We start from the raw sequence: 12,448 nt of genomic DNA, 5'->3' as shown, positions 1-12,448 counted from the left end.
ATGCATTATTGTGTACCTACAATTTTTTTCCCTGTTCAATTCAATTCACCAAATATCTTACAAAATGCCCGAAAAAATATTATTACTATTTGGTCTTGAAATGAGACTTAAAATTGTACAATTACCTATCTTGAAAGGAGAATTTATAGTTTTTAAAAACTTTTCTACTTCAAGTACCACTATGCCAGGCGTAACTTAATCCCAGGATTATAAATAAGGCCCTGTATCTCTAATCAATAGATCTTCCTGCTTTTCGTAAATCTCTAAAGCTAGGGTTTCCTAGGACAGCGGTGCCCGTATTTTAACGGCCGTAGTGAACGGTGATGCAGTGGACAGCCGTCGTAACGGTGACTAGAGTGTGGTTTCCTAGGAAAACGGTGTTATCAGCACCATTTAACACCGTTTCCCTAGGAAACCACTCTCTAGTCGACGTTACGACGGCTGTCCACTGCATCACCGTTCACTACGGCCGTTAAAATACGGGCACCGCTCTCCTAGGAAACCCTAGCTTTAGTCATGCGAAATGTTTTGAATGATTTATTACTCAATTATTAAGGAGTAAGTATGTGTTCGGGCGAATAAAAAATACGGTTCTCTGTATAATAGAACATGATTGTACCATATAAACATATCTTTTTACATGTTTTTTGTTTAACGTTTTATTATACAAATACCTTAACACAATCAAAATGTTTTTTTAGGAAGAAAACTGCCATACATAAAAAAATGATAAAAATCTTCCTAAACTATCATAAATTCTATCTGCCTTTCGTAATTTGTAATTATTGTTAATATTTAAAGTATTAACTTTGTGACCAAACATTTTACTAAATGTTATTAAATATTTGTAAATAACCACTTACCGACTTTTCTATGTCTACCGGTTTCGAGACGTACCCGTCTCTTCGTCAGGACACCAATTAAGCCAACATGCAAACCAACATGCAAAACCCACTATACACCTTCACCATAGTTGTTGCACAAAAATATGAAACCAACACGACATGCATTTTAATAAGCACATGCACTGATTAGGACACACATGCACTGATTAAATTATTTTTTTGCATGCACTGATTAAATTATTTAATCAGTGCATGTTTGTCCTAATCAGTGCATGTGCATATTAAAATGCATGTCGTGTTGGTTTTATATTTTTGTACAACAACTATGGTGAAGTTAAATTAAATTACAAATTTAAAAGCTTCAATTAAATTAATTTAACAATAGAATCACTATGTAAAGCACCCTTGAGGTATTTTATTACGAAAATGGCGCTATACAAGTTATCCATAATAATAATAATGAAGGTGTATAGTAGGTTTTGCATGTTGGTTTACATGTTGGTTTAATTGGTGTCCTGACGAAGAGACGGGTACGTCTCGAAACCAGTAGACATAGAAAAGTCGGTAAGTGGTTATATACAAATATTTAATAACATTTAGTAATTTATAATTGTTGAGATTTTATTGAAAGTCACTCCACTGTTTTTCACTAACAACAAATAATTACGATTTACCCAACTTTTTTATATAGGTGACTTAATGAACATCATTTTACGCTTCGAATGGCATATTCGACTAAAAACCGACTGTTTTGTATTTAGTGACTTCTGAAGAACGGTGACGATATAATTAATTTATAATTTCGTTTTTTATAAACATCTCACCTTAACCTTATCGGGGATCGAACCTGCGACCTAAGATATGGTGTGAAAACGTACTAATGAGTGCACCACAAGAACTAATCACTACTCAATTTTCTTTTCAGGATATTTACTTTAGAATAGACATTGGCCGATTTTATGCGATCGTAAAAATCTGCACGGCAACAAAAAATATGCACGATGGATTTATTTTTATTATTTAAGGCAAGAAATTATTATTAATTATAATATAAATATTATTATTATAATATTATAAAATTCATATAAAATTCATTCCTGCAAAATTGAAAGAATTCAAAAAATGTTTATAAAAAACTTAAACCGTAGATTACATCTCAATTTTCCAGATTATCGCCAAGCGTGCGTTTTTCATAATATCCAAACTCTCGCTGATAGACGAACCACAGCTGATATAGTGTTACTCACCAACATAATATCTGATAAAATAGATTCCCCCGAATTGGTTAACCGCATTCATCTTAAGGTACCACAGAGACAAACGCGTTATACACAACTTTTCCACATACCTAAATGCAGAACAAATTCGTCAAAAAACGCTACGATTAACCGTATTATGGATACGTATAACAGGAAATTTAACGAAATAGATATATTTACCAAAAATATTAAATTTATCAAAACTGCCATAGGTAATAAATTGTCTTTGTCCGCATCCTCCTCTCCGTTGCTCTCTATCCCTGAACATATATAAGTTTTATAGTGAGAAGATCTTTTAATATAATTATGTATCCCCGTACTGCGGGCCAACTGTTTGTGACACCTGATTTTTATAATCCGAATCATTTCTATTAAACTTATATGTTATTCTTATTTATATATTATGTAGGTGCATATAATATGCATTTGTGTGTTCGTTTTGAATCAACGTTCGCGTATTGTCAATCCTTATTTTATTGTTGTCATTATTTCGTATTTACTGCATTTTGTGATTACCTACTGTATTGTATAGGACTCGTCCCACATTATTCATTCGATGTGTATCAGTTAAATTAAAAAAATAAAATGCTTTTTTTTTCTTCAGAATACGGTTTTGAAATTTAACATACTTAAAAAAAAAAAAAAAACAATTTATATCATTTCGTCATTTGAATTTTAACAAAAAGGTTTCTAACTTTTTACTAAGCTCTTTATTGTACCATTTTTAATACAATTTACAAGTTTTAAGCAAATATATTATTTTCATACTTACGCACCCATACAAACGCACCCTCTCCCTCTTTCATTCCCACACGCACATGTATCCTCTCCCTCATTCATTCACGCATACACACATTCACATACACATGAATACAAACGTCACACAAATACAATTACTAAACTTCTTTTCTTATATATTATGTGTCATTATATTTACAGTGGATTTTTTTAATTGGCTTTAGTATTTTTAAGATTTTTCTAATTATTTTGTTTATGTAATAGCTGTAAAAATCCCAAATAAAATGAAATAAATAAATAAATAAATAAATAAAACTCACTAATATTTAGTGGCTTCTCTCAAGTAAGACTTTTTACTTGAGAGAAGCCATATTTTTTTTTTAAATTAAAATAAATATCAACCCATTCTAATTGTACCGTGTCGTGTAGATTTGGATGACACGTAGGTATGGGTCATGGAGTCGAAAACATCTTCGATTCAGGTTCTATTTCACACAAATAAATATATTATTCATTCTGTTCACTTATTAATAACTTCAAACAAATTAGTTAAATATTTTATTTAGTGGCTTTAATTTATTTTAATCTTGAAATAGGGCAAACATAAATATGTTTTTCTGTGTCCTCTAATAATTACATTTCGTATTTATAGGTTTTTCATTCACATACTATGTATTAACGTTATGTTTGAATTTAGATTTTTTTTCTTCAAAAACGTTTTTTCCCGTATCATATTTTTTCTGCCTTATATTAAATTAAATGTTAAAGTTATATTTTAGTATTTAAAAAAAAAAAATACAGTTTCTAATACAAATAATAACAAAAGGGAAATCATGTTACCTACACTGTTTGTGTAATTTTAGTTTTTTAAGTGTTTTGATATTTTTTCTCATTAAATTTTAAATATTTGAGTAGGTACGTACACCTGTCTTCTTGTTTCATTAAAAGTGAACGACCTGCATACTTAATTAAGTAGACGGTTTATAAAATAAAAATATATTCTTATTGATTTTCCTCTTTGACGACAAACTGCGATTCGTAAAATATTATGTAGGTAGCACACATACATACAATTATTGTCAGCTCTATTAATATGTAATATACAAAATTATAGTATTATGTAAACGAGTAATATTCAAAATATTTAAAGTCAAACTGCACTACTGCGGCGCCGCGCGAAAAAAAATGTTTTCAGTGTCGTGTTGTCGTGCAGTGCCGCCTTAGTGCGTTTTGACCTTTAAAGTTTTATTTGAAGTTTCTAAGAACAGCAGTGAAATCAGAAAGCAGATGAGCGTTCTGATCACAGTTTCGCGCATGCGTGGTTCTAATCCTGACCTATTGAGAAGAAGTTGATGTTATTGTGTGTCAGCTGAGTGTTGGGTACGCTGTGTGGTGCTTGTTTAAAATGCCGAATAAAATAAAAAATTCCCGCCGTTTGAGAAATAAGGTCTGTAATTCGTTTCCTTAATGCGGAAAACATTAAATCAGTCCACATTTATCAACAAATCTGTTATGTCTATGGAGAACATGTGATGAATGATTCAATTGAAAGGAGATGGTTAAGACAGTTTAATGAAGGTCGTGATAATGTGCACGGCAAAGAACGAATTGGATATTGTCCTTTGATTAGTTTATGCTGTTATGAGTTAGCTGTGAGCTGTGTGCGCTTCGCGGTATTTGTTTGAAATGCCGAATAAATCTAAAAATCCCGCCGCTTTTGAAATAAGGCTATAGTTCATGTAAAACGTGAAATAAAAAATATATAAATAAATGCGAAGAATATTAAACCAGTCAACATTCATCAGCAGATCTGTGATGTGTACGGAGAACATGTGATAAGTGATTCAATGATGAGGAGATGGGTGAGACAGTTCGATGAAGGTCGTAGTAATGTGCACCATGACGAATGAAATGGGCGTCGATCTTTGATTAGTGATGAACTGGTTCGTCAAAATGGACGCCCACTCTTAAATTAAATGAATTATTTTTGACTATGAGTGTATTGTTTAGGATTGATTAACTGTTCACATATTTATAAATTATGCAAGTAACCTCATATAATTAGTACATAATATGTAGGCATTATGATTGATAAATACTCGACAGTACAAGATGGTATTACGAGCACAACATTTCCAATAACAACAGTCATTTGTTTGAACCATATTGTGATAATAAATTTAAATCCAATTTATTTATTGTCATTAATTATGTGCGTTTGTTTGACCAGGGCAAAATAATTATTAAGATAATATTCTCAATAATTTATGCAATACAAGACAGCACAACGAAACTTGCTGATAAGCTTCGAGAAAAATACAAATGAATTTATTCCAGTACTATCAACTAAATAATTTATTTAATTAAAAAAAGTTTATAAAAAGACTATGAGATATAGTCTGTTGTGAATTGTGAAAACACCCTTTTAAATAAATATTTCACATCAACCATGTCGGAAATCGAACCTGAGACCTCCTGCACGGTAGGCAAATGCGCTATTCAAAAGAACTATTTAAAGTATCTAAATTCCTAACGCTGCACAGACAGCGAAGTCACCTGCAGGCTTATCTTGTCGCAATTTCGTTTCATAAGATCGTTCGTTCGTCATATATTCATCTCGCTCTAACGCAATCAAAATCATATTTTGCTCTCGTTCCCTCTCATACGATACGAATGAATTTACGAAACAAGTTAGTTACAGAATGAGGCCACTGTTCATAAGACCAAGCGTCTTCAACAACTTGCCGCAAAAGCACATGGAATAAAAAATATATCTCTCATACGATACAAATGAATTCTTACGCTTCAGGTGCCAGTCCAGGGACTATGAAATATTCTTGTGTGAAAACACCCTTTTACATAAATATTTTATATCAACCACGTCGGGAATTGAACCCGAGACCTCTTGCATGGTAGATTACGTACTGATCTTATCTAAACTATAAATATATTTTTTCCAAAAACCTCAACAGTCTTACAATCATTTTGCATTCTCACACTCAAAGACTATGGAATTCAAATTTATTCTCACACGTATACATTTACATTATATATATATATATATATATATATATATATATATATATGTCGCCGCCAAATAGTTGAATCAGCCACACAATTGGACCGCTAGGCTGTTAATTAAATGCCGTTTTTTTTTAGTTTTCAGTCAATTTTAGGCAAAAATTAGTTTTAACGTGATTTTCTCAACCCAACATATCCTTACCTAACCCGGTGGCTGCTGATGCAGTCATTGCCACAAGACTAGCTTTCAACCAGTTCAGTTCATTAATTCATTCAATGAACGGCCTAGCCATTCAAGTGAATGCCGGCATTGAATGAACAACTTATCCTTTCAATTGAGTGACTGATTTAACAACTTGGCAGCGACATATACATATTGGCATTGCCACACACGAAATCACACATCTTCACAACACACACTGGAACTCTCACTGGTTCAGTAAAAATATTTTTTCAATAACTAAAATAAATTTGTTACTATGGATGCGGGATTTTCATAGATTTTCATATCATGTTTTTTCTCTTTTTTTATTGCAGTCCAGATGAACGAGGGATTGGGTTAAAGGTCTACTCAGCAGCAGTCCTCATTCTGGACATCTTCATACTTTTCTTCAAAATGGCCATGGCTCATGTAGAATTTATTTACAAAATATTTTCTCCCAAAGAACCTAAATCAGTCAAAGGAGAAATTGTTTTAGTAAGTAACCAAATATTATTTTACTGGAATAATATTGTGCAGTCAAATATTTTTAAAATAACAATGTTTGATTATGTCCAAATGCTTGCAGACTGGCTGGATTTCCTCCCTAGGGAGTTGTTCATATTTAAATTTATTTCAACAGAGAGGGAAAAAGTTTTCGAGAAGAAATTTGGAAGTCTAGGCATTTACAGGGCTTATGACCTGTCATTGGCTGGTTTAAGTGGCCACTTTACACACTGTGTAACATTCACCATTCTGCCCATGTTTGAACATCCACATTTCCTCAACTCTTCCATCTGTTGAATTTTGTGAAGTGAAAGAGCTGAAACCTTTATCACGTGGGTGAGATTCATCCGGCTGAACCAAATCACCTACTAGGCAACGCCTGGAAACAATTTTCCAATTTTTATACTTCTTCTTTTACCAGGTAGTAATTCAACAATGTTTGATTATGTCCAAATGCTTGCAGACTGGCTGGATTTCCTCCCTAGGGAGTTGTTCATATTTAAATTTATTTCAACAGAGAGGGAAAAAGTTTTCGAGAAGAAATTTGGAAGTCTAGGCATTTACAGGGCTTATGACCTGTCATTGGCTGGTTTAAGTGGCCACTTTACACACTGTGTAACATTCACCATTCTGCCCATGTTTGAACATCCACATTTCCTCAACTCTTCCATCTGTTGAATTTTGTGAAGTGAAAGAGCTGAAACCTTTATCACGTGGGTGAGATTCATCCGGCTGAACCAAATCACCTACTAGGCAACGCCTGGAAACAATTTTCCAATTTTTATACTTCTTCTTTTACCAGGTAGTAATTCAACAATGTTTGATTATGTCCAAATGCTTGCAGACTGGCTGGATTTCCTCCCTAGGGAGTTGTTCATATTTAAATTTATTTCAACAGAGAGGGAAAAAGTTTTCGAGAAGAAATTTGGAAGTCTAGGCATTTACAGGGCTTATGACCTGTCATTGGCTGGTAACTAACTTATTTTTACAGTTGGTCATAAAATATTTTAGAACAATAAGTATATTGAGAACATTATTTAATATTTTTGAAGTAGATAGTTAACCCTAACTATTTTATTAATTTATGTATTCATTACATATATATGTATATTAAATAAAAAAGAAGCATGTAGCAATATAGAAAATACTCTTTTTTTTAATTAACAGTTATTGTAAATGGGGCGGGATAAGGACAAGGATGCATGAAGAGAGGATAATGGGGGAAGGGAGATGTACATAATAATTATTATAATGTCTATTAAGTTACATAATCCGTTTCAAATCTGACAGAGTGATGTTTGTGTAGTCCATGTCTTTAAATTTAGCATTATTCACTGAAAAAGTCCTACAAAAAAAAGCATTTTTAACATACAATATTTTACTTATTGGTACATAAAACAGGTGATACCGTCTACAAATCCTGGCTGGAACATGTATTGTTATTAAACTTGATTTAAATTCTGCACAGTCAACTACTTATTCCTGTCATAACTTTGTGATGCAGTATTCGGTCCGCATACCCTCTGCGGTATAGTAGAGAAGTGATTCCTTGGTAGGTGGAGGCAGCGAAAGTTGATACATAAGAAAGACCGGTTTTGTATTTTAGGTATTTTATAAATTTGTTCTGAATGTTTTCTATTCTTGTTATATATATGGCGTACTGGGGATTCCATATCTGAGACGCGTATTCCAAATGGCTTCTGAAAAACGTATAACATAATGAAATTAAGTCCTTTGCATTATCAAAGTGTTTACTCATTCGAATTATGAAACCTAACATGCTCAATGCTTTGGAGGTAATTTTATTGATATGCGATTTAAAAAGTAGTTTAGAGTCTAAAACAATCCCAAAATTTTTAATTTCGTGCTTTCTCATTAGTACATTATTGTTTAGTTTGTAATTAAAATTAAGAATTTTTCTTTTCCTTGTGAATTTAAAACAGACACATTTAAAAACAGTTTATTTTCAATACCTACATACATCATACTTTTAATACCTACATAGAAATTAATATTTCAATGGCATAAAAAATACTGAATAATATCAGAAATCATAATTTATTCATTTTAAGCTTTTCAATATGAACATTATTGTATTATTCTTTTCTTTCAAAATTCAATAAGCCTTTCATACAAATGTTTAATAATTATTTCAAAATTAAGTATTTAATAAATTTATATATTCTGTGAATAGGTTACAGGATCTGGACACGGAATTGGCAAGGAGCTTAGTTTACAGTTCTCTGCCCTGGGAAGTACAATAGTCTGCGTTGACATTAATGAAACTGGAAATGTTCAGACAGTATTGGAAATCAAAGCAAATGGCGGGAAAGCATTTTCCTACAAGTATGTTTTAAAATATTTTGCAAGATTTCTAACTTATCTGCAATTCATCCTTTTTTACTGTCAATCGATACCTAAAATGTGCATAGTATATCCAATACCTAAGTATTACCTGACACAAAAACTCTAGGAAACAAAAAAACACAAAACTGGGTTAAAAAACACAATTGCAGAAGACATAATTTCTCAGTTAGTTCTCACATGTTGATCAAAATAGTGGAACTCTTGATAAAGATTTGCCTATTCAGACAATCAATTGCTTGACCAAATATCATTTCAAAGTAGGTGTAGGTTATTTAATAAACTAGATATTACATTTCTCAGCAATGCACTCTGTTAAAAAAACACTAAAAGTAATTATAACAATAATCAAATTGGTAAACTGGGATATAATAATATCTGAAAGGACTTAATTAACCTTTAAATATTACTGATGAATCCATCTTGTTTTATTTTATCAGAACATACATTTGTAGAAACAAATATTTTAAAAAATGGTTGTAACATCATATTGCCTATAAAGCAGGAACGTGTGGTGTAATTTGATCAATGTTTGTTTCAGGTGTGATGTTTCAAATCGTGAAAAAGTTATGGAAATGGCTGAACGAATCAAAAAGGAAGTGGGAGAAGTGTCAATACTAGTAAACAATGCTGGTATAATGCCCTGTAAAAAGTTTTTAGAGCACAAAGAAGATGAGATTAGAAAAATGTTTGGTGTCAATGTGTTTGCTCACTTCTGGGTAAATAATATTTCACAAAATTTTCATATTCATTACTTTATAACTTGGCTTTGAAACGCCATTTTTATTTGTTTATATTGTGCATTCATTGATAGCAAAGAATATTGTTGTCAAATCTTTTATAAGCTGACATGTAATTTGAATAAATGCATTATGAATATACTTAGCTACTAAGATGTATATTGTATATATTATATATATATAATATGCAATAGGAACCTTCTGTGCATTTTCTTAGTACAACATTAAGTTATAATTTGCTTATTAGATGTCAATGAGGAAGTTTAGTGATTTAAAAATATAAAAAATATTTGTCAATAGACTACCAAACTAAGCCAAAAAAAATATTATTTTCATTTTTATGTATCATATTATCAGAACTATGATTTTTTAAAGTTTTGTGATTTTAAAATTACTCCACCTGTGACGTCTCAAGTTCTTTATGGTGAGTTATCCTGATTGGTGGGTTGGCTTTCCGGTAAGAGGAAATCTATCATAAAACTCTGTCATTGGTTGATTTCGGAGAACTAGTGTCATTTTTTTGACACATATTTTGAATCGGGTTGTGGTCCTGTGGCTAGTGTCTCGAACTCACGAACCAAAGGTCCGTGGTTCGAATCCTACTTTAACCCAACTTGATTCCCATTTTCTAATAGTGAGTTATTTACAACTCGTTGAAAATGGCCCTCAAAATGAAATATTTGGGTAAATCATAAGAACGCAAATATTTCTTGTTATTAAAAAAAAAAACATTGTTCAGAGTAGTTCATTTTTATCAATTTTTTCATACATTATTGAGAAACTTCACCTTAATGGTCTAATTTTAACTACACCTAAGAAAACATTTTTTCCTTCCTTCCTCTTTTATTTTATTTTATTTGTTAGTACTTTTTTGTGCTGGATTTATCATGGCATTTTTAATTTACATTGTTGTTCTATCTAATCCTCAGTAGATTTTATTTGTTTTGGTAATATTTTTTTATTTATGTAAGATTATGAATATGCCAAAATTGTTTATTTTTAAATTTACAGATGATTGAAGCATTCTTGCCAAGTATGATGAGTAGAAATCATGGCCATATCGTAGCTCTGTCATCCATGGCTGGTGTAGTTGGTCTAACTAATCTTGTGCCATACTGTGGATCTAAGTTTGCTGTAAGAGGAATCATGGAAGCTCTTGGAAATGAAATAAATGATGATTCTAGGATGCTTAATGTTTGTAGATCCTTTAATATATAATATAGTTTTTTTTAATGAATAGATAAATTAATAATATAATATTATTATTTTGTGAATTATTTTTTTTATTTATTAATAATTGTAAATGTTTTATTTACACACACAATTAAACTAAGTACTACACAAAAAAAAGAGTGAAGCTTTTGTAGTTGGTGTGAGACATAAACTAAATTACAATCTATGTTATTAAATAAAAATAGGTATACAAAAGATCATATGTGTAACATAATGATAAGTAACAGATTACTAGCGAGTTGCTAACCAAAATAATATGAAGAAATTAACATCAAATCGTTGTGTTTCTGTTACAAGTTGAAAACTACATTTTTTTTAATGAGATTTATGAGAATGGCACCAAATAATCTTTGTTAAAAAAGTATTTAAAGATATATTGTATTTTACAAACACAAAATATAATGTTTTATTGTATTCTGATTGTGTTTTTATTTAAATTGTTGAAGTGGGATGAGCTTTTAACTGCAATATGTCACAGTTAGTTAAACGTTAGTTACCAACTTGTGTCAAAAACCCGAAAAAATATTGTAAATAAAAAAATAAAAAATTTGCTTTGCTTTTTCTACGGCCGTGAGAGCGTGGCTTTTAAATATAATAATATAATATAATATCAGCTTGAATTCAGTTATGCACCTTGACATTTTTTTGCAAATTGTTAAATAAGTTTAATCCTTGATATATGAAACTATATGACAATTAAATAAATATTCCTTAGATAACTTTACCATAAAAAAAACTTATGGTAAGCAATACCTAAAGGTTTTCTGAATTGACTAAATATAATGTTTGTTAATTCGAATTAAACAGTTATTAAAGGCGTCAATAGGTACAATAAAAATATTTGGCGAAGGTACTTAGTTAAAAAAATTCATCCAAATACCAGTCACATTTTTTGTTTAAAAATATTTTGTTATATGCTCTAAATAAAAGTCGTTCTTTTTTCAGATTAAGACCACAACCATCTACCCATACATTGTGGACACTGGATTATGCCAGAAACCTAAAATACGTTTCCCTAGTTTATTAAGTATAGTCAAACCAAAAGAAGCCGCTACTGAAATCATCGATGCCATGAGAAGAGAGAAACTAGAACATTCTATTCCATTTACTATGCTGGCTTTAAATAATTTTTGCAGGGTCCAGCCTAACAAATTAGGAATGGTACTTAAAGAATTTATAGACAGTGGATTAGAAGCTCACGATTCGTGATTTAATAAATTTTAATGCCATAAGAATCAAATGTGAATAAAATATGTGTTAAAATAATTAGTAGAGTACATGTAAAATATTTTTGATAAATATGAACCATATCAAGGGTTGAGATTTTGTTATCATATATAAATAATTAGTATATATATATATATTAAAAGGTATGTATCAGAATTATTATAAAATATAAGTACTTACCTCCAGATATCTATTTCCGTGGTGCAGTGGTTCAGGGATGTTACAAATGTGGATTTTACTGACATCTGCAGATGCGGATTTTTTATGTCCAAGTCTGCAGATGCTAATGTGCAAATAATAAAAAGAATACTAATA

At 30.9% G+C, this 12,448-nt stretch overlaps 1 protein-coding gene across 2 annotated transcripts in view; it reads left to right on the top strand.

Moving 5' to 3' along the window:
* LOC148279385 (estradiol 17-beta-dehydrogenase 11-like) overlaps positions 1 to 12,146 on the top strand; it is a 41,975-nt gene extending 29,829 nt beyond the window's left edge. For both annotated transcript variants that reach the window (XM_088229963.1, XM_088229962.1), the window contains exons 2-6: positions 6,401 to 6,560; positions 8,764 to 8,915; positions 9,475 to 9,652; positions 10,685 to 10,867; positions 11,852 to 12,146. In XM_088229963.1, coding sequence (XP_088086089.1) covers positions 6,401 to 6,560; positions 8,764 to 8,915; positions 9,475 to 9,652; positions 10,685 to 10,867; positions 11,852 to 12,115 — 937 coding nt within the window. In that variant the 3' untranslated portion in view covers positions 12,116 to 12,146. The remainder of the gene's footprint in view (positions 1 to 6,400; positions 6,561 to 8,763; positions 8,916 to 9,474; positions 9,653 to 10,684; positions 10,868 to 11,851) is intronic.
* Positions 12,147 to 12,448: the final 302 nt, after the last annotated feature.

The sequence above is a fragment of the Micrasema longulum genome, unplaced genomic scaffold (genome assembly GCF_059751315.1).
Source record: "Micrasema longulum isolate JH-2025_06_02 unplaced genomic scaffold, ASM5975131v1 h1tg000725l, whole genome shotgun sequence".
Classification (NCBI taxonomy): domain Eukaryota; kingdom Metazoa; phylum Arthropoda; class Insecta; order Trichoptera; family Brachycentridae; genus Micrasema; species Micrasema longulum.
The sequence above is the reverse complement of the archived record's forward strand: the minus strand, read 5'-3'. Positions and strand labels throughout refer to the sequence as shown.